General features: G+C 51.0%; 12 protein-coding genes across 12 annotated transcripts; 7 read left to right on the top strand and 5 right to left on the bottom strand.

Moving 5' to 3' along the window:
• Positions 1–83: 83 nt before the first annotated feature.
• CPAR01_07934 (uncharacterized protein) lies at positions 84–607 on the top strand (the record flags this gene model as incomplete). The annotated part of the gene is made up of 2 exons (XM_060492203.1): positions 84–268; positions 322–607. The coding sequence occupies 2 exons, from the start codon at positions 84–86 to the stop codon at positions 605–607; spliced, it is 471 nt and encodes a 156-aa protein (XP_060348573.1).
• Positions 608–1,702: 1,095 nt separating this feature from the next.
• CPAR01_07933 (Rieske domain-containing protein) lies at positions 1,703–3,076 on the top strand (the record flags this gene model as incomplete). Its single annotated transcript, XM_060492202.1, has 2 exons — positions 1,703–2,514; positions 2,584–3,076. The coding sequence occupies 2 exons, from the start codon at positions 1,703–1,705 to the stop codon at positions 3,074–3,076; spliced, it is 1,305 nt and encodes a 434-aa protein (XP_060348572.1).
• Positions 3,077–4,228: 1,152 nt separating this feature from the next.
• CPAR01_07932 (2OG-Fe(II)oxygenase superfamily protein) lies at positions 4,229–5,445 on the top strand (the record flags this gene model as incomplete). Its single annotated transcript, XM_060492201.1, has 3 exons — positions 4,229–4,265; positions 4,342–5,009; positions 5,092–5,445. 3 exons carry the CDS (start codon positions 4,229–4,231, stop codon positions 5,443–5,445), a joined length of 1,059 nt encoding a protein of 352 aa, XP_060348571.1.
• A 143-nt stretch (positions 5,446–5,588) lies between these two features.
• CPAR01_07931 (acyltransferase) lies at positions 5,589–7,229 on the bottom strand (the record flags this gene model as incomplete). The annotated part of the gene is made up of 2 exons (XM_060492200.1): positions 5,589–6,716; positions 6,843–7,229. The coding sequence occupies 2 exons, from the start codon at positions 7,227–7,229 to the stop codon at positions 5,589–5,591; spliced, it is 1,515 nt and encodes a 504-aa protein (XP_060348570.1).
• A 1,148-nt stretch (positions 7,230–8,377) lies between these two features.
• Positions 8,378–9,497, bottom strand: CPAR01_07930 (zinc-containing alcohol dehydrogenase; the record flags this gene model as incomplete). Its single annotated transcript, XM_060492199.1, has 2 exons — positions 8,378–9,286; positions 9,336–9,497. The coding sequence occupies 2 exons, from the start codon at positions 9,495–9,497 to the stop codon at positions 8,378–8,380; spliced, it is 1,071 nt and encodes a 356-aa protein (XP_060348569.1).
• A 758-nt stretch (positions 9,498–10,255) lies between these two features.
• Positions 10,256–11,636, bottom strand: CPAR01_07929 (cytochrome P450; the record flags this gene model as incomplete). The annotated part of the gene is made up of 2 exons (XM_060492198.1): positions 10,256–11,525; positions 11,587–11,636. 2 exons carry the CDS (start codon positions 11,634–11,636, stop codon positions 10,256–10,258), a joined length of 1,320 nt encoding a protein of 439 aa, XP_060348568.1.
• Positions 11,637–12,223: 587 nt separating this feature from the next.
• CPAR01_07928 (short chain dehydrogenase) lies at positions 12,224–13,043 on the bottom strand (the record flags this gene model as incomplete). The annotated part of the gene is made up of 2 exons (XM_060492197.1): positions 12,224–12,275; positions 12,334–13,043. The coding sequence occupies 2 exons, from the start codon at positions 13,041–13,043 to the stop codon at positions 12,224–12,226; spliced, it is 762 nt and encodes a 253-aa protein (XP_060348567.1).
• Positions 13,044–14,168: 1,125 nt separating this feature from the next.
• On the top strand, positions 14,169–15,476 carry CPAR01_07927 (polysaccharide deacetylase; the record flags this gene model as incomplete). The annotated part of the gene is made up of 6 exons (XM_060492196.1): positions 14,169–14,194; positions 14,268–14,347; positions 14,433–14,988; positions 15,052–15,104; positions 15,177–15,304; positions 15,366–15,476. The coding sequence occupies 6 exons, from the start codon at positions 14,169–14,171 to the stop codon at positions 15,474–15,476; spliced, it is 954 nt and encodes a 317-aa protein (XP_060348566.1).
• A 436-nt stretch (positions 15,477–15,912) lies between these two features.
• On the bottom strand, positions 15,913–18,018 carry CPAR01_07926 (amidase; the record flags this gene model as incomplete). The annotated part of the gene is made up of 7 exons (XM_060492195.1): positions 15,913–16,461; positions 16,514–16,873; positions 16,961–17,155; positions 17,240–17,504; positions 17,608–17,615; positions 17,672–17,693; positions 17,798–18,018. 7 exons carry the CDS (start codon positions 18,016–18,018, stop codon positions 15,913–15,915), a joined length of 1,620 nt encoding a protein of 539 aa, XP_060348565.1.
• Positions 18,019–18,780: 762 nt separating this feature from the next.
• Positions 18,781–20,870, top strand: CPAR01_07925 (FAD binding domain-containing protein; the record flags this gene model as incomplete). The annotated part of the gene is made up of 3 exons (XM_060492194.1): positions 18,781–18,911; positions 18,985–20,465; positions 20,578–20,870. The coding sequence occupies 3 exons, from the start codon at positions 18,781–18,783 to the stop codon at positions 20,868–20,870; spliced, it is 1,905 nt and encodes a 634-aa protein (XP_060348564.1).
• Positions 20,871–22,205: 1,335 nt separating this feature from the next.
• Positions 22,206–24,020, top strand: CPAR01_07924 (major facilitator superfamily transporter; the record flags this gene model as incomplete). The annotated part of the gene is made up of 3 exons (XM_060492193.1): positions 22,206–22,411; positions 22,503–23,725; positions 23,788–24,020. 3 exons carry the CDS (start codon positions 22,206–22,208, stop codon positions 24,018–24,020), a joined length of 1,662 nt encoding a protein of 553 aa, XP_060348563.1.
• A 1,180-nt stretch (positions 24,021–25,200) lies between these two features.
• CPAR01_07923 (NADH:flavin oxidoreductase/NADH oxidase) lies at positions 25,201–26,617 on the top strand (the record flags this gene model as incomplete). The annotated part of the gene is made up of 4 exons (XM_060492192.1): positions 25,201–25,308; positions 25,373–25,844; positions 25,902–26,175; positions 26,239–26,617. 4 exons carry the CDS (start codon positions 25,201–25,203, stop codon positions 26,615–26,617), a joined length of 1,233 nt encoding a protein of 410 aa, XP_060348562.1.
• Between the last annotated feature and the right edge of the window lie 126 nt (positions 26,618–26,743).

Here is a 26,743-nt window from a genome sequence, read left to right as displayed (position 1 = left end):
CCACGCGTCTGGCTCGATCTAGTCTCGTCCATTGGCGAATCACCGCGCAAGGCAGTCAGATCTCAACAATTTAGGCATTGTTAATGGTTGAGCCACACTTTTTGCCAAATCAAAGGCGCTCTCAAGCCCAGCCGTCCAAGCAAAGCCGCTGCACCGCCTGCATCATGACATATGGCAACCTTTACAACAACTTGTGGCTCGATTCGGCGGTGGCTCACGAGACCGAGCTGCAGCCTGCTTCAGGCTTTCTTGAGATGTCATATGACAGGTCAGCGCGAGCTCCTGTCAGCGCTTTCGTCCGCATTGCTTACATATGAGAAGAGTTGGTGCCACAGCGAATCACATTAGCTTGACGTATTGGACGCGGGCGAACCATCGAGCCTGGCGGCCCAATGCGAAAGCCATTCTGCCTGATGCCACAAAACGGCTTCTGTCGCAGAATTTGGCTAACTTGAACCTGTGGGAGGCAGCCTGTGATACCAATTTCAAACTTATGGAATTCCAATGCGGGTCGGGCATTTCAGGCTGCGCCGCCCGCATCCGACGTTGTGCACGTGTTCATAGACTGAAGGATAGTAGATTCCAGTTTTTCAGGGAGACCGACTGACTTCTTCATCCAATCAAAGACCTCTTTCCGATGTTTGGAGTGGCAAGAATGCAGAGACTGTGCTCCAAGTCTAGTGGTGCTATTCTTCGGTCTTTTGGGCAAAGAGCCGGGGGCATTTTGGTGACAATGATCTAACTTAAGTAGATGCGTCAAATTCTGATGATAGTTGAGTGCTGGAGCTTGACATTGATGTCTTATACTTCGAGCAAGTCCTCACATTAGATCAGTCTTTACCTAAGTGCAATCCATAGAGTCGCGTACTAAAATCATTGCATGCAGCCTACTACGGTTCTGTGTCATGTGGTAATTACTTTGAGAAGCACCATAGGACTTAGATGGGTCGTCTAAACGTAGGCACTTGCATGTAGTTACTCCCGTATATCACATGTTTCCACAACTGGGATTCAAAAGAAATGTTTGCTGGTTTTTGTAGTGGGGTAGCAGTGTTAGTCTCAGACAGAGGAAATGGTAAAGCCTCAATCTAGCTATAATCGAGGTCGACACTTGGTCTTGCGCACTTCGAATCGCCGCCATCTTCGCTTAGACGCGGCTTCTCCTTTCCCAGGCTCGTGCCAGCGACCAATATGATCTTTTTGTTATTTATCATATGTGTCAACTCACCATTTTCAACTGAAATAGGTAAAATTACTCTATCACTATCTGCCACCTTGTCGATACCCCGCGCGTTTGGGTGGCCATCGCAATTGAATTCCGGCGCCCGACCTGCTCCGACTTGCCTTTATCGGATCTATAGGCCCCCTTATCAACATCCGGATGCTTGTGTCCGGCCCCCTCAGCCTAATAGCCACCAACCCCACCCCCATTCTCAGTAGCATTATCAAGCAACTCGTCAAAGCATCTTCCCCACCTCTGATACATACGGATTAGACTAATCCTTGGCCTAAAGTCATGCCTCCGAATTGCGGTCTTAAAGTAGCAGAGGTCATCAAACATGAAGGCGCGAGGGGAGACAGGATTAGAGATGCAGTACCCATAGTTTTCAGACTGTGATCCCAACCAAAGACTTCGTTGCAACAGTTGTTTGCGTCTTCTATAACAAGTACCCACAATTCATTGCATCTCAGCCTCAACGACATGTTGCGTTTCCTTGGATTCTCTTCGGCAAGTAACGACGCCAAGCCAGAGCCTTCACGAAGTCTTCCAGCTTCGTGGTACAGGTCTCCAGAACTGCATCAGCTCGAGAGAAGAGCAATTATATCAAGAAAGTGGATCCTGGTGACACATTCGCTACGCTTCAAACAAGCGGGCGAGTTTGTCTCCTTCGTCTACGCCGACTTCCCTTTCTTCCTCGTCCAAGACCGCGATGGCAATATCAACGGCTTTCACAATGTGTGCCGCCACCGAGCATATCCTGTCGTCGAGAAGAAGTCTGGCAAGGCGAGCATACTAAGCTGCAAGTACCACGGCTGGTCATACGGGTTCAAGGGCAATCTTGCCAAAGCGCCGAGATTCGATACGGTAACCGGCTTCGACAAGAGCCAAAATGGCCTTCTCCCAATCCACGTTCGCGTGGATCCCGCTGGCTTCATTTGGGTTAACCTCCAAGCAGGCGAACCAGACTTCAAGTGGGAAGACGAGTTTGGCGGTGTCTACCAGAAGCCGCGTATGCAAAACTTTGACTTTGCAGGAGGCTACAATTATGACCACGTCTGGGATATGGAGCTGGAGGCCAACTGGAAGGCCGTCATTGAGAATTACAACGAGTGCTACCATTGCCCAACATCACACCCCTTGATTGCGGGAGTGTCGGACTTGACGAAATATCAAGTAAAGCCAAGTGGAGGTTGCTTGGAGCACGAGATCATCAACAAGAAGGCTCAAGATGAGGAAGACGAGTTTCGACGCTCGATCACCTTTTTTTACCCCTCAACTTCAGTGACGATCACGTAAGTGACCTTATAACGAGTGTCAAGATTCAGAAGTCACAAAAGGGCAGAAACTGACGAAACCTGTAGTCAGAACTTTTTCTACATCCAGCGAATGATTCCAATCAGCGCAACCAAAACCCGAATCGAGAACGAGGTGTATCGCTCTCACGAATCCACCGATGCCGAGTTCGCCGCCATCAATGCGTTCTACAAGCAGGTGCTAGAGGAAGACCGAGAGTTGTGCATTGGCGCACAGGAAAACCTCAGTGCTGGCGTCTTCATTAGCGGCGAGCTTCATCCAGAAAAAGAGAGGGTACGGCAAGGAACTCTTGATGCCCTCCCAGCACTACAGTCCGATACTGACACATTCGCTCAGGGCCCGATTCATTTTCAAAACACGGTTCGAGAGGAGGTGATGAAGCACCGGCAAAGGGAGTTGGAGCAAGGAGGCCGAGAAATCTGGCCAGCCACGCCCAACCTACTCGGCCAGACGGGCACAGGGAAACTGAATGAAGACGAGGCTTTCTGCTCGGAACTCGAGAAAGCTAACTGTGGTGGCCGAGAGGAACTAGCCTGGTGAGCAATACGCTCTGTTGGTGCATGTGATGATGAATATCGGCACGGCCTGGCTGTACGGAATACGATGTATGATGGCATATGGAACTTTCAGCGTTGGTTTAGCCTCGTGACTTTCCTAGCATCTGGGTTTCTACCCTTTCAAACGAAATTGCAATCTAGTTCTCTACGACAGCATTCCTTTCCTCTGTCTAGGTTGGTGACTTGTTTGTGATGTAGCGCCGATGACTGAGCTACGGCGGCGAGAGCATTGGTGTGTGCGTAGGTCAGTCAGGTCTTGTTGCTGCTTCTAGAAAAGTACTGTAAACCCTGATCCCTCTCAAAATTGACTGGGACTTAGTCTCCAGCTTGCCAGCTTGGTTGCAGGTTCGTATGGGATTCTGGCCTGAAGTCCAGTCGCCACATGACTCTAGAAAGACTATCACCAAGAGTGGGGTTCCAAGCATGCACAGCATCGAAAATTGCGGTTACGATTCGCTGAACTTTACAGCCCTCACCGAACTCCCAATCCATCTTTAGTGCGACGTAGTTGCAAGCCCGGGTTGTATGGCGATCAATATGCTTCTACTATGACCTCTGATCCTGCAAAGGAACTCTTCGCATGAGTATGCATATGCAGGAGAATTTGTTGGGCCCTCGGAGGAGCTATCTTGGAGTAGATCTTATCTATCCGTAGCATGAGGGGAAAGTGGGTTTTCCGGCGGGGGAGAAATGGAGGCCGAGAACGGAACACCATCCGCGGCGAGTAATCTTCCTTAGTGTGACCAACGCTTATCAGTGAGTAAGGTGGTATCAATTTCGAGCTGTCGAACTTACTCTCGGGCGATGCCGTGAGATGGTGCGACCACACCAGATGCTATCATTGCACCCCACTCTTCAAGAGTCCAGTCTGGGCGAGCACGAGGAGCCGAGACGCGAAGGAAGAGGGGTGGATGACCTTAAGGCTCACATGAATTGAGTGAGCAGGGTTCCAGGCATCTCATGAAGCAACTTCAACTATATCAGCAAAGATCTATTACGACAAGATTGAGTGATGTTCTAAAGACATATGACACCGGCACCCATAAGCTTGCGATCAGCCAACATCATAGCATCAGATCAAGGTATTTTCAAAGACGATACCATCTTCCGTCTGGAAATACTCCAATAAGGCAACATGGCAGCGCTCGAAATTCCAATCATTGACTTCTCTGGTGAGTCTGCAAAGAACCTCGTGCTGCAGCAGCCGAAAAAGGTTAGCTTGGTCTTAACAGTGATATCCACCCTTAGGTTTCTACTCTGAAGACCCTCTTCAGAAACAAAAGGTCGTAGACCAAGTGCGTGACAGCTGCCTGTACAATGGCTTCTTCCAGATAGTTGGCCACTCCGTGCCTCTGGTGCAGCAGAAGGCTGCCATGAGCGGTGCCAAGAAGTTCTTTGCTATGCCTCTCGAAGAAAAGCAAAAGGTCGCTAAGGAGAACACGACATGGAACCGCGGCTACGAGATGTTGAGATCACAGATCCTTGAGGAGGGAACTCAACCAGAACTCAAGGAAGGCTTCTACATTGGTGCCGAGATCCCTGAGGACCACCCTTACTTCATCAACAAGAAGCTCAACAGTGGACCAAATCAGTGGCCCGAGGGTCTGGGTAGCGACTTGCAGAGCTTCAGGGATTCCTCAATGGAGTACTACTCTTCGGCTCTCAAACTTGCTTCGGATCTCATGCGGGTCATTGCACTATCATTGGACCTAGAGGAGACCTACTTTTCCAAGTTCATGGATGGAGCTGTAGCGACAATGAGACTTCTGCACTACCCGTCTCAACCCAAGGATGCGGACGAGAAGTTGACTCGCGGAATCGGTGCCCACACTGACTTCGGAGCCATTACCATGCTGCTTCAGGATGACGTCGACGGCCTGCAGGTATGGGACAAGAAGAACGAGACATGGATCGACGTAAGTGGAACCCCCACTCCCTACTGCAGAGCATCGCTCTTGATCACTTCATATTTCAATAATGCTAATCAGCCACTCTTAGGTCCCACCAACGGAAGGTGCCTTTGTTGTAAACTTGGGCAATCTCATGGCAAGATGGACCAACGAGTTGTACAAGAGCAACATCCACAGGGTCATCAACAAGTCTGGCCAGGAGCGCTACTCAATCCCCGTTTTCGTTTCTGGCAACCCAGACTACCTGGTTGAATGCATCCCCACTTGCAAGTCAGCGACGCAGCCAGCCAAATTTGGACCGGTCACGGTTGAGCAAGCAGTCTCTGCTTCGTATGCAGAGTCGTATGGAAGGGCACAACTGTACAAACAGGGTCTGGAGCAAGCCACGGCTAACAAGGTAAAGGCTCAGGAAGCTCAACCAGCGCAAATCGCTGTTGCGTGAAGCGTCACTATTAGAGGAGCATGTAAACAAATTTTCAAAAGCATGTAGAAAAGTGTGATTTAAAGAAATTTGAGATAAGGATCATTGATGGCAATGCTGAGATTTCACAGAGAAAACATTATGTCCAGTCCTGTTCCCCAAGTCTACGATACACCAAGTCTCTTGGCTAGCCAATGTGAAAAGGTCACGGATTTCTGATCAACAAGCCGCCAGTGAAGATCCCCGAGCACTATGATCGACAGCATGGCGATAACGAAAAGCGTGCTCCACGAAACGATCAAGCTGTACCCGGCTGCCAACATCTTGAGCTTCAGACCATAACTGAGGAAATTCTTACCGCAGCCCCAATGCACCAAGTAGAAACTGAAACTGACTTCTCCCAGGTACAGTACCGGCTTCGTATTGAGAACACGCTGTAAGACAGGCAGGTTCTCCAATACTAGTACCAGAGCTACGGCACATGTGCCTTGGAAGAATGGATGCACACCGAAGCCAAACGTGTTGAAGCCAGCAAACCACGAATAAATAGGGGCTTGGGTAGCGTCGCCATGCATCGGCCAGCAGCCCAAGAAGATAATGGGCACAAGCAGCAGCCATGATGTGACGGTGACGGCCGTACGGACCATTTTTGGTAAGTCTGGCAGCTTCGCCCGGAAAAGTCGGAAATCGGCGATGAACATTCCCGCGATAAACAGACAGTTCGTTGCTCTCTGAAGGTTGAAGGAGTAGATGAGAAGTAGGACAGTGGCTGGCAATCGCACCATAGGTGACATTCTAATGAAAGCCATACAAGCCAGGAACACAAGCAGCGATCCTTGGTACTCGGCTGCCAGAGTCCAGCCCTGGGGCATGACAGTATTGGCCGAGCCGGAGGTGATGATGGTTATCAACGTGGTCCAGACGTAGTATACATGGCTCCAGAAGCCATCGGCAACAGGCCCCATAGGTTCGGTGCTGTTGAGGGCATAAAATGCACTGAAAGGAACCAAAGCGGTAGAGACCGCGATGATAGGTATAGTCGGGAGGAAGAGTCGGAACGGACGCCGGAAGATGCTAGATGGAAAAGAGCTGATGGGGTTTGGGCCTTGTCCGCCTGGCGCGCTTTGGGCTGCGTAAGACTTGCTCAAGGGCCCATACGTGAGAGCAAAGCCGCTGATGACGAAGAAAACCGATACCATGAAGACTCCGCTATGTATGAGGCGGATGAACGGGAGCTGGACCACGTAGACACTTTCTTCGCTATCGCCCCATGCGCGGTGAATGAGCGGATACTGCGTGATATCATGGTCAGTCAAATTAATTCAAAGCAAAGCTTCAAACCGTTCAGATAGCAGATGAATGCAGACGCTTGCATCTGAACAAATGTCGTTGGGCGGGAAGAGTTCTTCATCACTTACATCTCCATCTATCGTGTGTTGAAGGGCCACGATAAGTGACGCGATGCCGCGAAGACCATTTAGATAGGATGTTTTGTTCGGAGCTGGGATTATCGAGTTCTCCGTGGCGTGGCCAAAAATGCGAGCGATGTAAGATGGCACCAGTACCCAGAAGAAGGCCTTTGGACTCATAGGGCGCCAGCTGGTCGAAAGTCTTGAAAAGGGCGATGACCTCCCTGATGATTCTGCCATCGGCAGGTCTGTCGATGAGCCCGCTTCATTGCCTTGAAGCAAGCCGTAATGCGATTCCCCAGCCCGGACTCCGGAAAACCAATCCCGTACCCTTTCAAGCGGCTGCTTGAGCATTGGATGGGCCGCCTCCGGATCCTCAAGCTTCATGTTCTCCATCTTCGCGATGTGGAAGATATGTCAACAAAAGTAGAGACTAATGGACCTTTTTGCGGACAAGTTCTTGATTGTGTCCAAGGTAATGCTGAATCGTGGGGAAAATACTGAGAATTAAAGACCCGAAAGGTGATGATAAGACTCGAAAGCGAGGCTTAAAGTATAAAGGTCACAAGAGTTTCCCGACTTAGACACGGGGCGCAGGGTGCACTTTCTGCATGCCACAATGTTTCACTTGAAGCTTCTCCAAATGCTAGGGATTTTTACTGCCCTGCGCCACTTGTCTGAGTTGGAAAACTGTCGAGGGCCTCACACTCAAAGTTTCTCAGCCGTTATACCTTTTTAGGTCATTCTTTCGTATCTTCTTGGAGCTTTGTCGTCGCTCAAGGGAGAAACCAATCTGGTCCGGTCCTCAGCCCCAATTACTGGGGAATGCCCTCATTGAGACCTGACCTGATCAATTGGAAATGCATATAATAAGGATACGCGCTTGTCAACTGTCGCATTCTCTGGATATTCTCAACATGTTCAGACGGAATGCATACTTTCCTTGGGCATGCCAAGACGGCGACTTTCCGAGTGTGAGAAATGTGCGAACCCGGTTAGTGAGACCACACCCGCGAGCACCACGAACACCATGTACCCGGTCAACTTTCCTACGACGGCAAATACAGACTTCCTGTCGTCTACCATTGGCTGATTGGGTTACACCGAAGTCGCGACAAAGCTACCGACGGTCACACCAAACGTGGTGAATTTCCTAGTGTTGTTGTCGCGTCGTACACGGTGCAGTCCTCGTCGGAGCGGAGAATGCAGAAGTCTTAAATGTCTTTCATGTGTCTGACTGGATTGACTGCCATTGATGCGGAAGCAGACATCTTTTCTCGCGTTCTTCTACTGATTTCGTTTGACAGCTTCACAGATGGAAGGGATATCCCTTCATGTTTTGGGTTGAGTTCGTGTCTGGTGCGTTTTAAGCGCAACGACAGCAACCCGTGTGGAACTCTCATACAGCAATGGCTGGCGTTCATGTGAGATTCCAGGGAAATCGTATTCCGAGGACAATGGAAGCTTCCCAAATATTTTAGGAGTCTATCAGAAACTGAAAACAGATTGCGCCTATTTATACTTGAACTCGGCCAGTGCACACATCAGTGGTCAATCTTGAGAGCAATTTTGGAGAAGTGCTTCTTCTCCTTCAATCGCGCATAAGCAGCTTTTGCCTCCGCGAGCTCAAAAATCTTGTCATCGATAACCGGTTTGACGTTCTTCTCCTCGATAAACTGGATCATATCTTGGAATTGTGCCCGACTTCCCAAGATCACACCCCTGACAATGCATGGGCGCATGAGAGCAGCCAGCATGGGCACAGCCTCGGCTTTGCCTCCGACCAAGCCTGCAGAGACAACCACACCATTTGTCTTCACCGCGGTGAGCGATTGAGACAGTGAGTCGTTGCCGGCAACATCGACAACAATGTCGAAGCCAGCCTGATTTGGAGTGAAGTTCCTCGTCTTGACACCCCAGTCCTCGGGGTTGTCTCGATAGCTAATAGTGTGGCTTGCGCCGAGTGCCTTCAGCCTCTCCTCCTTTTCTGCGGATGATGTCGTGGCGACGACGGTAGCTCCAGCAGCTACCGCCAATTGAAGCGCGGCAATGCTCACACCACCTGTTCCTTGAACAAGCACCCATGTACCGGATCGGGGCTCTCTACCTTTGAGGCCGAAGAGTGCGTTCCAGGCGGTGAGGCCGCTGCAAGTCAAAGTTGCAGCTTCCGGCCAACCAAGAGATATAGGGACATGAACAAGCCCGCTTTCTGTGAATCTGCCTTCTGATTGTAGAGTTCCATCAATAGTCTGGCCAAGACCCTCCACAATGTCTTGGTAAACCGGCAACTCATAATCCCCGCAACGCTCGGCATGTTTGGGAGCTAGGTGAGTGACGACATGGTCACCGGTCTTAAAGGCTGTTACGGCACTGCCAATCGCCTTGACAATGCCGGCACCATCAGAACCAGGCACGACGTGTTGTCGAATAACGCCGGCGGTAGCTGCCGTACCCTATTTGACTGTCAGAACATAGATGTCCGCAATGCTGAGATTCGCTTACTGTTGTGTCTGCGATTGCGAGTTCGCGATAGTTCAAGCTAGCACCGTGTAGCTCCACCAGAACCTCGTGAGCTGCCAACTTATCGGCCTGCGGCACGTTCTCCTCGTACTTGAGGCTTTTCTCAAAGCCTCTCTGGCCAGTCAAGATCCACCTGCGATTCATGGAGGGCTGGGGCTTTGATAGTAGTGAATAGGGAAGATACGGCTTCCGAGCTGTGATTCCTGCTTTCCTGGGCGGAAGATGTGTATGGATGCGAGATCTTTGCTGTACAAGTTGTGACAGTTAGTGAGTTCCTCACTAGCCCGTCATCTTGGCCCTGAGCGGTTTTAGCGGTTTTGCTAGCTGTGGGGGCCAACACAGAAGAGATCCAGCTTTTGCATAGTTGCGGCCTCATGGTCCCATATTCGCCCGTATTTTCGTCCGGGTTTCGTCCGCTTTGGTCCGTATGTCCGTGTCGAAACGTAAAATTGGGGCCGTGAAGCCGGTCCCGCGACTCGGGCGACTCGGGCCAACCCACACGACTCGCGTTGAAATATTAGCCGGTATGGTCAAAGCATCCTTAGCATCCTACGTCTACATAGGATATTTGACGCAGAGCGTCACTGACTTAAAGTCGAAATTTCGCGGTCATTTGCCCCGGTCTAATTTCCGTCCGAAAGTTCGGTCAAGGGGTTTGCGGCGGATCAGCAGGACGCCTTGCGTTCGTTGTAAACAAGTAAATGGCTGTATAGTTCATCTCCCGAACCTATTTCAAAGCCTTTCGATTCCAGACCAGCCTGGATGTGAATACAAACTCGATTAGCCTTTGGCCCCGCTCGCCTTCATAACATAGCTTGACAATGAGAGGTGATGGACTGTCTCCAAGGCTGATACCAAGATATTCCGAATTCATCCTAATGACGTTGTTTTACAAGTCCACACTACGATGATTCCCATATCAGCTCAATAGCATGTCCAGGAACTTTTGAGTTGAACCATTCGTCAACAATAATCCCATCCTTCATCAGCCCTGTTGTTCTAGCTCCATCCAGCACCCCAGATATACCTAGTGCCCTGACTGCCCAGAAGAGCTCACTTGAAGCAAGGTTCCGAGCAATACACTGCCGCGGTCCAAGTCCAAATGGGATGGCATCGCGTAGCATTTCCTCGCTAGGCTCAAGCCATCGTTCTGGCTGAAATTCATGCGGATTAGGGAAGACAGCATCGTTGAAATGCAGGCTAAATGGTGCGCATCCAATCCAGGTTCCGCCTGGGAACTCAAAAGTCACAGTTTCCCCAGAAGGCATCTTACTTGCGAATGTGAATCCGCTGGGCGGCACAACGCGTGGAAGACGAGTCGGATTTGCCATTGACATTCGAAGACCCTCGCGTACCACGCCACGTAAGTAGGGAAGAGTTTGCGGGTCGGCTTGCGATACCTCTGGCAATGCAAGCTCGACTTTGAGCTTCTGATAGATTGAGGGCGACTGTGCCAAATGCCAGCAAATAGCACCAAAATTCATGCCAGTGCTGTCTGTGCCGGCAAACATCAAATCCATACACTGAACAGCAGCTTCTTCTTCGCTGATGCCAGCTCGCAGTAAACGAGCCTGGTACGTTTGGTCTTTCTCCAGGTCGGCCTCGGCGACGACCTGATCGCAGAACTTTGTTACGAGTTCCATCGACTGGTCGACCTTCTGATCCGGGAACAACTTCGGGAGAGCCCACTCGAGGGCGTGAAAGATCCAACTAGGAAGCAAGAAGAATCTTCCAACTGCGACAAAGGTGTCCACGAACTCGCTGGCAGAGAGGCTGCTTGAGTCCCTGGTGCTTCTGCTTGCCTCCAGCTCCGCAATACCTCCGTATGTCTTGCCTAGGAGGTATTCCGTCACTGCATCAAGAGCTAGACATCTGCCCATATTGAGCATGTTGACGGGTTTGCCAGAAGCTGCTGCATTTTCGATATGCGCCATCAACCTATCGACGCAGGATCTCAGTATTTGGTCGCCTTCCTTTCGGATAGAGGCCGGGCTGAACATGCTGACAACAGCCTTTGATCTAAGGGCCCGGTGTGCAGGATCTAACGCCGAAAATATTGTCGGGTGACCGTCAAAGTCGAAATTGCTATAGCATGTTGTTTTCAGGAACCCGCCTTTCTCGGAGTAGATCGGTGCAAGAGCCGCGCCGTCGCTAATGTCAACGTCGTTGGGGCCGATTCGGACGACTGGACCATAGAATCGATGCAGAGCTTCGATCGAGGTCGTCTCATCCCCTATATATGAATGGTACCACAGCCATAATGGAGAGATTGTTGCTTTCCATGGTCCCGGAACTTTGCGTAGTGGGTGGAGGAAGATGTGGAAGAAGAAATAGATAGAAAGCGTAGCCAACGGAGCAACGAGTAAGATTTTGAGCGATTCTTTGGCGGCAATGGCCAACAGGTTGGCGAAAAGGCCCATTGCCTGGAAGTTGCGATCAAGTCTAGGAACCCGAATATTGATGACAAGTGGCGGCTTGAAAAGGGTTCAGACATGAGGATGACAATTAATTGTCAACTAAGTACGATGATTCGTTGCATTGATGAGTCAGACACAGACGTCATGAAAGTTGAAGAGACAATATGCAGGCCAACGGCACGTGACGCTACTAGAGATAAGCATGCAGCTGTAGTGATAGTGATGGAACTGCATTACAGACGTCTCAAAGAGGCAATAAATGTCTAAACACTACATCTGCGCCCAATTCGGTATCGTCTATGACTTCGTTATGATTTCGCATATTGTTCACGTGCAAGGTTGTAACTGAATGACTCAATTGTCATGGCACTGCTTACTGGGCAATGTAAATCACCCGAACTCGTAGAAAGAGGAACTTGTCTTTAGGTTCAAATTAAGCTGAGAAAAGTCTATCTACCACTTAGTCACGCCACCATCAACCAAGATATCGCTTCCCTGGCAGTATCTTTCCGAGTGTTAGCAACTTCAGTTGTAGATGAGTGTTCATCAAAGGTTCAACTTACTTGCTGGCATCGCTCGCTAAGAAAACACAGGCACCCTTGATATCGTCAGGCTCCGCTACCCTGCCGTTCATAATCTCGTCCTTCCACCCCTCAAGTAGATCAGGGAAGGGAGCCGTCATTTCTGTTCGCACATAGCCAGGTGAGATGGAGTTGACCCGGATCCCGTACTTGTTCAGCTCGGCAGCAATTGGAGCGACCATCGCTCGTACTGCTCCCTTTGTACCGCAATACGCAGTGGATCGTTGGGAGCGAATGGCCATGTACGATGCGATACTTGCAACAAAGATTATGCTTCCGCACTTAGTGCCGTTGGCAATCATTGCCTTCGCGGCCATCTTTGCTGAAAAGTAGAGGCCCTTGCAGTTGACCCCATACAGCCTGTCAAAGTCTGCCTCTTCAGTATCCAGAAACTCAACGTTCTTGTTCACACCGGCGCAAGCGACGAAGATGTCGAGCTTGCCATCAAAGTCGGCCGCCACAGCGGCAAAGGCCTTTTCCAAGCTGGAGATCGATGTTACATCGACGACATATGCTTTTGCTTTCACCCCGTTCGTAGAAGACAGTTCCTCAAAGGCAGATGGCTCCGGGTCTATCAGATCAAAAATGGCAACGTCTGCCCCAGCCTCGGCGAGACCTTGGGCGAATGCCAAGCCACAACCTCGGCCACCGCCAGTGACTACAGCAACCCGGCCTTTAAGCGAAAACTTCATTCATCAATATTGACTAGCTCGAGATGGTACTGAGTTTTTGACATACCTTGGACATTTCAATACTAACGGATGGCTTTACGGCTTATGCAAGTTTCAATAAGCAAAGAAGATTGGGGGTTTGTAAGGATTCCAGTAATGTTCCCAAAGTCGGAATAGGGCATCGGTGTGCGTGAGATGAGATCGCGTATCGATATTGACAACTAAACTTGCAACGAGCTTGGAACGTTCATGGCTTCAGTGCCTTTCTGGTGACACTATTAGCGAATTACTTAAGATGGCGGTTGTTCCCGTTCCACAACTATCACTGCACTGTTAGTTTGCCGAGTGTTCAACCCGATCGCAAATTCAACCCCCATTCTAGCGCCTAGCATCGGTGCAGGTACGTAAACGCTTGCAAGGCGTTGCCGCCGAACCCCATCCTACGCTTCAAATGTCGCTGCATTGTAACAACGCCAATCTTCACTCTCCATGAGTCAAATTATGCTCGCAATCTTGAGTTTCTTGGTCTTCTTTCTGGAGTATGCGGGGCTATCGAAAGCAGTCGGCCATCTCTCGCTTATCTTTGCTGCAAGATACGAAAAGCTGCTTGGGTCTAAAGAATGGGAACATTCAAAAGTGGAAAATGGGGAAGTCAAGGGTGGAAGTGGGGGCGGGGTCGGTCAGTAGAACAACGATAATGCAGAAGTGGAATGACCAACAGCCAAAGATGCTCAAGCAGTGTAACCAGGACAGGATCCAATTAAAGGATCAACTGTTGGGTGCATTCGTACGTCTAGAAGCTGCAGGACACACATTGAAGATCAAGAATGGGGAGACTTTACATGATGCCGCGTCGATAAGCGTAGATGCAGTTGAATCGACGGCGAACTGGCAAGTCATTGTGGAGACGTTTTCTGCCTGCGGGGAAGCCTCCACGAGCTTGAGCTTTGGTACCTCCGAGTTGGTCTGGATATCGAAGTAATGGCAGGTGGTGCTTCATGGGATAGCTGGAGTGATACAGACTAAGGAAGCTCTTAGCATAAAGTCTACCTTCAGGTACAGAGTGTTTCGGTTATACACAGAGACAAATTCACCACTTCCACTTAATCAATCATACCCCAAGACAATCTTTTATCAGTACTTACAATGGGAAAGAAGAAGGTTCTCGTTTGGTGAGTGGTCCCTCGAGCAAGACACGGTAGTGCTGTCACGTATGCATGCGTACTAACCTGGCCGTTACCGTAGCTACGGTGTAGATATCGACGCCGTTGCCGGCTGGCTTGGGTCATATGGTGGTGAAGACAGTACTAGTGACATCAGTCGAGGTTAGTTGCACTCATGGAGGGTCTTCGTCGTCAAGTCTCACCACCAGTTGGGGCTTACACCGCTGACCTTGTGACGCTTGAACAGGTCTATGGGCTGGAACCATTGGTACACGTCGACTCTTGAAGCTGTTTGAAAAGTACAACATCAAAGCGTCTTGGTTCATTCCTGGCCACTCCTTAGAGACGTTCCCAGAAGAATGCGCCATGGTGCGGGATGCAGGCCACGAGATCGGCCTGCACGGATACAGCCATGAGAACCCTGTCGACATGACGCTAGAGCAGCAGCGCGACGTTCTGGACAAAACGTGGAAGATGCTCACAGAGTTTTGCGGCAAGCCGCCCAAGGGCAGCGTTGCCCCGTGGTGGGAGACGAGCGAAGAAGGTACTGAGCTGATGCTGAGCTACGGTATCGAGTATGATCACTCCATGTCGCACCACGACTGCCAAGCATATTGGTTGAGGACTGGTGACAGCTGGACCAAGATTGATTATACCCAAAAGGCAGAGGAATGGATGAAGCCTTTGGTAAAGGGCAAAGAGACGGGGTTGGTCGAGATTCCCGGATCATGGTACATTGATGACCTTCCCCCGATGATGTTTATGAAGAACTCCGCAAACTCACACGGTTGGGTGAACCCGAGGTAAGTCTTTGAGTTACATCCATGTGCATTATGAGGGCACTGGCTGATCTTGCCCTCCAACAGGGATGTTGAAGACATCTGGCGAGACCATTTCGACTACTTTTACCGAGAATATGGTAAGTTGAGGGACCCCCCCCCCCTTCCTGTTTGACGAATAAGTCTTCGTGAACTGATCCTTGTTTTCGAAGATGAGTTCATTTTCCCAATGACCATCCATCCCGATGTTTCGGGTCGGCCCCACGTGCTACTCATGCACGAGCGGATCATTGAGCACATTAACAAGCACGAAGGCGTTGAGTGGGTGACCATGGGAGAGGTAAGTTCCACCCCCACTCTTTGATGTGTAAGAGTGTATGCTGATGCTCATGTGTCAATAGATGAGCGACTATTTCAAGTCCAAGAACCCTGCGCCTGAAGGTGGCTTGATGCCTGCCAGCCAGGAAGAGGTTATGAAGAAGTACGAAGAATGGAAGAAGACACAATCATAGATTGACGTAGCCTCATGAATACCAAGTTTTAAATATTGAATTATTACCGAACTGCTCCTTCGAGGATGATACGCAATGTGACAAGATTCCTAATGACCTTTGATTGGAAGCGTCGAGTCCACTTTGCTGGTGCCAGCGCACTGGTTTAACCACTATCCAAATTATTGACTCTTCAGATAGACTAGTTACCTGGCAGGTACCTGTTATAGCACAAGGAAGGCTCAGCTGAAACTAAAGCACAAATTATGGCGCCGATGTATGATTATTCGTTGCATGTGCCCATGGCGATGTTCTGTCGGTTAAACTAGCTACATGAGTCTAGAACATGTGCGCGCTGAGATTAAGATTCCCCTACTAAGTATCACTCTATTCAAACAAGCAGAATTTCTGAATCACGATCAACCTTGAAATTCCTACTTTGATATCAATATGCACTCTAGCTCTTGTGCTTGAGGATGCCATCGATGATCTTCCCAGCCGCAAGCACCATCTCCTCCTCCAGCTTGCGGCCAACAATCTGAAGTCCCACAGGCAAACTAAGAGAAGCCATTGTCTCCTTGTTATCCTCCCACAACTTCCTGTTCCATTCGTTCTCAACTCCCCTTGCTTCCTCCGCCCACGGCTGATCAATGTCTTCCCGACTCACCTGGCCTCCAGGAATGACTAGGGCAGGGTAATCGAGGAAATTCCACACCTTGGTGTATCCTACCCATCGACAACCCCCATGCGGTACAGCTGAATGAGGCATAGGTGGCAGCAGTAGGATATCAACCATGCGGCCAGTCTTGGGCGAGCGAATGGATTGCCACTTTTCCAGGTATGCTTGCTGCAAACTCCACTTGCGCCTGTTAAGCTGCCAGTAGTCGTACACTGAAATTGGCTTTCCGCGGTTGAGAAGCTTCTCGACGTGGGGGATGAAGGGCTCTCCACCAGCCAAGACGTCTTTCCGAATATCTTCGCCGCCGTCAACCGTGTAGAAAAGGTCCTTGTAAGGACAGTCAGTCACCGTCGCTCAAATACAGACTTATTTAACTTACCATCGTTCTGATGCAGTCTTCGTGCAAGCTTGCATTCCATTCCAAGACCTCGTGGCCCGCTGCCTGCAGGCGCTCTACAGCAGAACGGAGAACACGCGTTAATGGCGGGTGAGGTTGGACAACATTGTCATCATAGAGGACTCCAATAGTCAAGGGCCTAGAGGAAGTCTCCTTGTATAAGTCCTCACGCCACGGAACCGGTGCGCAGCGAGCGTCTAGCTCCCAGGGCTTGGCGTTAATGAGCTGCTCCATCGCGAGGCGAATTGTCGACAGACTGCGGGCCATGGGACCTATTGACGAAGGCACATGTTCTTGCCCTTCGGTTGATACTGGAACTCCGCGATAGGGTAGGCGTCCGCTCTGAATAGGATGTCAGTGAGGCTCCATACTTGGTCAATTCTCACGTAGAGCCAAGTGAGTTCCGAAGTTGCCAGTAATAAGACTCACGCTAGGCTTGAAGCCGTAAGTTCCCATCATGTGAGACGGAATACGAATGCTTCCTCCAATATCAGTCCCCCAACCAAGAATGCTTGCACCGGAAGCAAGCAAGGCTGCCTCGCCGCCGGTTGATCCACCCGGGGTATAGTCCCTGCTCCTGGGGTTGGTGGTCAGGCCCCAAAGAGGGTTGTCGGTCTCACACCACTTTTACAATGTAAGCTTCTTTTCATCTTACCAAAGCAGGAACACTCGTAGTAAGGGAGAGTAAGGACATGTCCAACTACTTACCATGATGCTCTGTGGCAAATTTGTTTTAGCAACGACGACAGCGCCCAGCGATTGAAGCATCTTTACGACAACGGCATCGTCTGCAGCAGGTTTGAAGGACCGCCCTACGTAGCCGAGAGTCGTGTCATATCCTTTGACATTAAACTGGTCCTTGAGAGTGACTGGCACACCATGCAAGGGCCCGACGGTCTTCCCGTGTTCGGTGAAGTAAGTATCCAACTCCTTAGCCCGCTTCAGGGCATCATCAAATACAATTTCCGTCAGACTACATTGACGTGCAACAGATATTAGCGAAATCTTGAGCAAAAAGGCGTACCATATCTGCCTAAGCAAAAGGTTCGCCCAAGTTCAAAAATTTCGAAACGTACCAGTTCGTCTTTAAGACATGCTTGAGTTAGCGAAGAGTTCGTCACTTTCGGATGAGAGCCATACCTTGTTGTGCACCTCAGAAGCCCTGTTAATATTTGAAGACTCATCAGTATCAATTTCCACGTTAGATATACAGAAAGGGAAGAGGCTTTGCAATTGCGGGCGCGTGTTGGTTGTTTATCCACGTACTTCCGAATGTAGGCCTTCACAATGTCTTCGCTCGTCAACTCACCACGTGAGATTTCCGAGACAAGTTGGGAGGCTTCAGCTATAGCCGTGATCTCAAGCTCTTTAGGACTGTTTGTTGAGCCTCTAATGGATGCTGAGATAGCTTCAGCCCGGAGCTGTCTCTTCTTAGATACGACATCTTGCCAAACTTGTGCCGGATCAGGGATCGTGATTTGCGTCATTGTTTGTGCCTTGTTCCAAGATTCCTTGGACAATGTTCTTGTCTTCGCGGTATGTCTCTCAGTATCTTCAATCAATGGCCGAGTCACAGAAACACCTCAAAGCTGTTGTCACGATGTTCCCAAACGCTAAGCCGAAGCGGGCCCGGCTTGCCGACGGTATTCGGGATGCCGATCTTTGGAGCATAAGCCACTTGATTGGCGGAATCGTCGTCCGACTCCGCCCTCGCTCGGGATGTCTCCATCGGCCACTTGGGCTTATCAGTGGAGCTTCGCATGTTGGATAGCCCGCCATTGCTTTGGTATGTTTCCCCGCGGATTCATCCCCTGACCCCGCGACTTGGCTTGTGCGGCGAACACATACGTTCGTAAGTGGGGGATGGAGAGGGGTTCCGATAGGGAACATGAAGCCATAGCTAGGAGAGTGGGTGAAATTGGAGCTAATAGTGCTATGTTTGTTCATCAGTCAGCAGTTAGGAAAAAGTTGGCCTCCTCTGTATTGAATGATGGGGGATGTTAATTTGCATCGACATCGGCCGAACATCGAACCACCCTAGATGATGAGACGATACGTTTTTCAGGCGAGGATAAGGCAAGACTGAGTACCTTTATACAGTCTCATTTGGTTCAAACGAACAATCATATTGGTAGTGAGAGCATCATACACGCTCCAACCATATCTACACAAGGAAACGTCCCGCTCTTCAAAGACGTCCATAGACACTACAGCTACACAACGACTTCGGGTCGGCAATCACAGCAAACATGACAACAAGCTCATCAACCCCTGTGAGCTCACAAACCAATGGCCATACAAACGGCTCGCACCAAAATGGGCACGCGTTCAGGTCCGACGTCTGCGTCGTCGGAGCCGGACCAGCCGGCTTAATGCTCGGGTTTGTGCCCCACTCCCTCCGACATCCGCCCCGCACACCCGGCCAGCTCCTCCGTCCTAACATGCCAACACAGGTCTCTCATGGCAAGATTCGGTCAAAAGGTCCAAGTCATTGACGAAAGGCCAGATCAGACTACAGTAGGCCGCGCCGATGGAATTCAGCCAAAGTCGATTGAGACGCTGCAGATGCTGCGCCTCGGCGACGAGCTATTCCGCACCGGTGTTAAGGTCCATGACATTTGTATGTGGCAGAGCTCGAGCGATTCTGACCTGCACCGGTTGAGTCGCTCGATCCACTACCCTCCCACTGTCGTTGATCTTTTGCAACCCTACATCTTATTATGTCACCAGGGCATGATTGAAGGTGTCTTCATTGATGACCTTCGCAAGAGCGGCGTCGAAGTGAAACGTAGTCACAGCTTCCAGGCTTACAGCACTTTGGACGATGGCTCATTGAGCATTGAATGCGATCGGCAAGGGGAAGGAAAGACATCCATCAACTCGGAGTTTCTGGTGGGATGTGACGGCGCGCGATCTCTCGTTCGAAAGAGCATCCCCGACACATTCGCCCAAGGTTCACCGCATGCTTCAGTATGGGGCGTCCTCGATGGCGAACTGGAGACAGACTTCCCCGACCTCTGGAGCAAGACGGTAGTCTTCTCTGAGAAGTACGGCTCCATCCTCATCATTCCCCGCGAACGCAATATGACGCGCTTCTACATCGAAATGAAATCGTCAACATCCTCAAAAGACCTAGGAGAAGAATACGTCATGGAACAAGCCCGCCTTATCCTATCACCCTACAGCGTCAAATGGCGCTATGTAGAGTGGTTTGGCAATTATCAAGTCGCCCAGCGCGTGGCCGCCCGCTTCTCCGACCCGGCCCAGCGCGCCTTCATCGCCGGCGACGCCAGCCACACGCACAGTCCCAAGGCGGCGCAGGGCATGAACACAAGCATCCACGACACCTGGAACCTCGGGTGGAAACTCAACCTCGCTCTGCGCGGGCTCGCAAAGGGCGACGTGTTGCTTGCGACCTATGAGCACGAGCGCAAGAAGATTGCGCACGATCTCATCAACTTCGACTTTGAGCACGCCAACGAGATCGCTCGCGGCGACGCGAAGCGGCTGGCAGATAACTTCAAGACGAACACGCGCTTCATTTCTGGCGTCGGGGTCGAGTATGGCGAGAACGAGCTCAACCGGGGTCGGGATGACGGCGTTCAGGGCGCCGCGAAGCCAGGATGCAACCTCCCGCCTGCAAAGGCTACCCGATACATCGATGCTTGCCCTATTGACGTGCAGCTCGATATTCCGGTCTTGGGTCAGTTCCGCATCTACGCAGTCTTGGACGACGTCTCTGGCGCTGCGGGTGTCTCTTTTCTGCGCGACTTCAGCACCGGCGTAGCATCTGCGTCTTCATTGGTGTCGAGACTTTCCGCAGCAGCGGCGCAGTCGTACAAGGTGAAGCCACGCGCCAGTCGGACGGACGATATTCATGTACGCCCTGAGAGATATACATCTGTCAGTCAATTATGCACATTTGCGCTCGTCAGTAAGTTGATCGCGCTCCTCTTTTCGTATCCTTTATCCAGTTCTCCACGTCGGAGGAGGCTCCGCGCCCTCCCCCTAGCCAATGAAGTGTCGCTGCTGACTCTGTGTTCCAGCATCTACGGAAAAGGAGAACTTTGAAATCTCTTCGCTTCCTCCCGTGTTCTCACAGAGTGCCTGGACCGTCTATCTCGACGATGTAGCACCTCTGGATACACAAGGACGCTCCTGTACAGACAAGTGGCTTGGTGGTCTCGCACCGGACGAAGCTTCCCTTATCGTCGTCCGCCCGGACGGCTACGTGGGTACCATCGGCCGCTGGCAGGCAAGCGAAAGCGGCAACGGTGGGATGGCGGCGCAATGGCTGGATAACTACTTTGGCGGTTTTTTACAAGCGCCGGACATGTAGTGTATTAAATCGCGCTTCATGCGGTGCGACTTCAGGGCAGAGCGGTGTGGGCAAACGGGAAGCAGTATGTATGTACATGTAGCATCAGCTGGTCCTACAGTGAGACCGGTCGATCTGAGTTAGTTACTCCGTTGAGAGGGCTGGGCGTACATATGTGACGTATGTACTTTGGAATATCAGACTGATAGTGAGCTACATGTAATTCGGGCGAGACATAGCCCGAGACCTATGTAGACTGTTATGTTAGCTCAACAAGCATGAGTCGTCTTTGCGGCTATTACTAGAAAGTACATCGTTTATTCTGGCCTCGAAACGAAATAGACGCAATTGACAAAGTCTCGTGTCGTTTTCTCTTATGTCATTAGTCCCTCGATTTTGCAGAAATTTCCTCTGCAGACATTTTAATATGGGTTTCTTCAGAATTGCGTGCCCATCTCCGGACCACAGCCAACCCGCATCTATGAAATCATCACTCGCACGCTATGCAGTGCGGAAGGGTTTGTCGAATCGTTTTTCCTTGTTTTCTGAACTCTAAACGCGGCTTTGACGCGGTGCGTGGTAGTGTTGATTGGCAGAGCGCCATGTCAGACATCCTAGCCGGAATGGAGTCAATGTCAGGTTTGGAACAGCCCGTGCATGCCAAAGTGGGGGTGGGGACCCGTAATCTCTGGGATAAATCCCTGGTACAAGTCTCTCTTTCTCGTCCCTTAAGGAGATAGACGAATAGAGCTCTTCGGATTGGGGCGATACACACACCGTCGGTGACGGGTGAAAGGGCAGAGATAGAGAGCCCACGCCCATGCGGCACCTTTAGATAGATACCCATACTTCGTACCGGCCACGGACGAGTGATAGCACGGCAATCATCTCCATATCCCCATTTTGAGGCTGAGGTGAGAGACAGTGTCTCCCCGGTGGGAAATCAGGACCCTTGATTTGTCCTTCACCCCAGAGAAAGATACCCCTGGCGCTACATGTACGGGGACGCTCATTATGCCAGCTGTGGAGTGTGAGCAAGTACAACGTGTTGGCTGATATCCATTCGACCTTGCGACCTTGGCTGCCGGTACCTTGCAAGATTGGCCCTCTCATGTCAGGTAGAGAGTTCGTCCCTTGGTATTCCTGGATTGAATAAAGCTGAGGGACCAGGCGCCCTACAAAGCTCATCTCATTCGAGGATCCGAAAGAAGTCAGGCCCCAGGTTTCTTCGTTTTTTTCGTTTTTTTCGTGAGAGAAAAGGGCCCAAGTCAGAAGCTGTTTATCGTCTTCACTTTCTTTCCCTCAGTCATTCATTCTCCCTGTTCCCCCTTGCGAATCGACCAGGCTATATTCATCATGTCTGCTCCGAGCGAGAAGAGTGTCACAAAGGATGCGACAGAGTCGAGCTTGAGGCAGACGGCCTCCGGGTCCGTTATCCAGGGAGATGCAAGTTCCGTCGGCGACTCGGTCCTCCGTGACTTTTACACGGGCGCCGTGAACGAGAACTATCGTCTCAAGTCGGAGCTAATCGCGAAGCACTTGGGCGAGATTGGCATGGGAAAGTATGTTTGAGATTCCTCTCCCTCGCTTTCTGGCTTCATACTACCGGCGCAAGGTGGAAGAAAAGCTAACCGTTTCCCCCCTCCTTCTCAGATTCCAATGGATCCTCTTCGTCGTCAACGGCTTCGGCTGGATTGTCGACAACTTTTGGTCCCAGGGAATCACAGCAATCCGGCCACCGATCGGCAACGAGTTCACCGACATTGCGAAATTGAGCTTCAGCTCCGTAGCGTACTACGTCGGGCTGATCGTCGGCGCCTCCTTTTGGGGCACCACCGCCGATCTCATCGGTCGCAAGCCCGCCTTTAACGCCACGATCCTCTACGGCGGCGTCTTTGCGTGCGCCGTGGCCGGCGTTCAAAACTTTACGGGTTTCTGCATCATCTGGGCCATTATCGGTACGGCGGCGGGCGGTAACGTACCCGTGGACAGCGTCGTGTTTCTGGAGTTTGTTCCCCAGACCCATCAGTGGCTGCTCGTAAGCTTGTCTGGATGGTGGAATTTGGGACAGGTCATCGTGTCGCTCCTGGCGTGGGTTTTCTTGGCCAACTTTGCCTGCGACTCTACGGAAGCTCCTTGCCGCATGCAAGATAACATGGGCTGGCGTTACCTTATGATCACTCTCGGTGGTATCGCCATTGCCTTTGGTCTGATCCGCATCGTGGCCTTCAAGATTCCCGAATCGCCCAAATTCCTCATTTCCAAGGGTCGCGATGCCGAGGCCGTCGAAGCCGTGAATTACATTGCGCGCTACAACAAGCGACCGGAAACCCTCACCCTCGAAATGCTGCAAGCCATCGACAGACAATGCGCCGGTATTTCAGAGTCAGACGCAGGCAGCGTTGCCCCCGCCGCCGCGGCGGTCGACCCCGACATGGCGCCTCGAGGCTCCAAGCTATCCCACATGGAGATCCTCAAGGAAAGCTTCAGGGACTACAACGCCGACAACTACAAGAAACTGTTTGCCGGTCGCAAGATGGCGCAGCACACGTCCGTCACGTTCCTCATCTGGCTGACCGTCGGTGTGGCGTACCCGCTCTACTTCGCCTTCATCCCGTCATACCTCGCGACCAAGTCTACATACTCTGCAAATACCTCGCTGAACCACACCTACATGATTTACTGCATTGTTTCTGCGGCCGGTGTTCTTGGACCCATCGCGGCCGGCTTCTGCGTTGAGACACGCTTTGGCCGCCGCTGGATGATGGCTGCATCTGCGGTCTTGACAGGAGTTTTCTTGTTCGCTTACACGGCAGTGGGCACGGAAGCGGCTGATATCGGATTCCAATGCGCAACCGGAATTCTTGGAAACTTTGGTAAGTTGGTCCTCAAGTCATTTTCTGATTATACAAGTGCAATTGCTAACCAATATTCGCAGAGTACGCCGTCATGTATGCCTTCACGCCCGAGTCTTTCCCTGGCCCAGTTCGCGGAACAGGCACTGGCATTGCCGCTACTCTTCTTCGCGTCGGTGGCCTTGCGGCTTCGTTTGTGTCGACGTATGCGGGATACACTGTTGTGCCTATCTATGCCAGTGCTGCTTTATGGATTGTGGTGGGCTTGTTTTGCATCGGATTGCCTTACGAGACCCACGGGCACGCTTCTCTCTAGTTGTTGTGACCAACTTGCAAATTTTGAACTCAGCTCCTGGCTCGAAGACTTAATGCAGAGCTACACGATAATGAAAACGTTCATTTCCTCGCCGGACCTATAATCAAAAAGCGATGCAATTTCTGAATTTTTCTTCAACTCTGATACCACGCCAAAGCGCACAAGTGTTTCTATATCAATCAAGGTCCAGGTGCTGGGGCAGCTTGGGCTAGATTTGCCACAACTACCCGTCTTAGGGATTGTCTTATGCAGGAAATTGTAGAGTTGAAATTCCACAACTACGACGTAGACTATCCTTCAATTTCGTACGCACGCAGAGTTCTCAAAATCATCACGGCCTTCAAGAGTTGATGCACTGTAGAGATGATGGAATTGTGTCAGACGAAAGCATCATGCAATTCCCTGGCAAAATGAACCAGCCCACCTAGACCACGTTCATCTTACAAGTTCGCCATGCTTGAACTGCTTACCAATATTAGTCCAGTCGTTGGTGTTCTCCCATCAAAGTTGCTTCTCCCGAACCCGATTCACATCAATCTGTTACCAAAGCGATGACTTGAAGATGTGTGTTATCGTCTCCCTTGCTCCTATGAGATGACGGCCCCATGAGAGCTTTCCCCATGTCTATCTGCGAGCATGTGGGGGAAAAGGCGCGGTCTCCCGTACTCCCGAGTTCCCCGTGTCTAAACTGCACTAAACCATGGTTTGCCGAATGTAACACACCGGGGGGGATAACACCAGCGATGATTAGAAGTGGACTGATGGCTATGCTCTTTAGAATACCATACAGATACGGATAGATACGGCAAGTCAAGGTTGCCGACTGGACGGGTTCGGTGTAAGTGCACCCCCACTTCCGAGATATCCCACTCACCACAACCCAACCCAGGAAGCCCCCCCACTCTCCACTCTTGCACTGGAATGGGGGGCATCTCGAGGCACTAGCAACGATGCATCAACATGGCGATCACGACTAACACGCCAGCGTGTACCCTTAGGGTCACTGAATAGTGGCTTTGCAAATGTGGTTCCGGGCTTCAGATGACATGTTCATAACCTGCCACATTCAACGACGTTCAATGGGCTTCTTAGTGCTCAACAGACCTCAGCAAGCCCCCTTCCTATCAAGACACCAATCCAATACTAGGTCTTGACCATATTTCCTGAATAGCTTCACACCATGCCCAAAGCAACCACTCCTCCCCCGGCCTTTGCCGCTCTGAAGGATACAGTGCTGTTCACCCCACTGAAGTTGGGTAGCATCAGCCTCAAGCATCGCATCGTGCAAGTAAGTCCAGCAAGCTACCAACAACATGGCGATGGCGATGATGTAGTGCTAACATACTTGATAGGCACCCACAACTCGCATGAGAAGTGAGTTCGAGTCTCGCGGTGTTCATGTCCCAGGGGCCCGTGTAGCAAAGTACTACGGCGAGCGAGCCAGTGCCGGGGGTCTCCAAATCACAGAGGCCACCGACATCTGCCTCAATGCCAGCGCCTACCCCGGTGTCGCAGGCGTCTTCACCGACTCTCAGCTGCAAGGATGGCGCAAGGTCACTGATGCCGTCCATGCCAAGGGTGGGTTCATTTTTGTTCAGCTTTGGCACACTGGCAGAGCCTCTTCTGGTGGAATGCGTGGAGGCGAGACGCCTATCTCTTCGGGAACCCAGCCAATGGATGGGAACTACCTTGATGGAACTGCGTGCAAAGATGGTCCTCCCAGGCCTATGACCATAGAGGAGATCCACGGCTTGACTGCAGAGTGGGCTGCGGCTTCTAAGCGCGCGGTTGAGGTTGCTGGTTTTGATGGCATTGAGATTCATGGTAAGAATATGTCGCGCGCATTGAATGCTTGCTACGAATAAGCTAACATGAAGATAGGGGCTAATGGATACTTGCTTGAACAATTCCTCCACAATAACATCAACACTCGCACAGACGAGTACGGTGGATCGATACAGAACCGCTCAAGGTTCCTTTTCGAAGTGTTGTCGGCCGTCAGTGCCGCCATTGGCCCCGAGAAGGTTGGCGTCCGCCTTTCACCGTACAACTACTTCCAAGGCACAAGAGACAGCAACCCCAACAAGCACTGGTCATTCATTAGCCAAAAGATTGCAGAGATGTCAGAGACTGAGAGGCCCGCCTATGTGCACATGTAAGACTATCTGCTTATAAGTAACCACTCCAAAAGAGGATAGCTACTGATGATTCGATTTAGGATCGAGCCTCGCTTTGACGAAGTCCTCGATGAGGAACAAAAGCTTGCCTCGCTGTCTGGAACCAAGTCTGAGGCGACACAGACGAACAATCTGACACAATTCAGGGACATTCTCAAGCCAGCAGGCGTCCACTTCTTCGCCGCTGGCAACTTCAACCGCGACAATGCTGTTACGAAGTTGAAGAGCGGCGAGGCGGATGCGATTGTATTTGGCAGATATTTCATTGCCAACCCTGATCTTGTGGAGCGGTTGAAGAACGGATGGGAGTTGAACCCATACGACAGGACGACCTTTTACGGGGCGGAGCCTCCGGAAAAGGGATACAATGACTATGAGTTTTATAAGGTTGATAATGCGGAGGTTACAGCGAATGCTTAGACCCATTAGAGCCTACATGTAATGATCATTGCTAGAGGTGGCATGTGCAGTCTCAATTCCAGCATCATTATGAATGGAAAAGATTTCACGACGTCGAATGAGGCAGAAGATCTGGGGAATTTGGAT

This window comes from Colletotrichum paranaense (genome assembly GCF_030867605.1).
Source record: "Colletotrichum paranaense strain IMI 384185 chromosome Unknown Scaffold_6.1, whole genome shotgun sequence".
In the NCBI taxonomy this organism is placed as follows: Eukaryota; Fungi; Ascomycota; class Sordariomycetes; order Glomerellales; family Glomerellaceae; genus Colletotrichum; species Colletotrichum paranaense.
The sequence above is the reverse complement of the archived record's forward strand: the minus strand, read 5'-3'. Positions and strand labels throughout refer to the sequence as shown.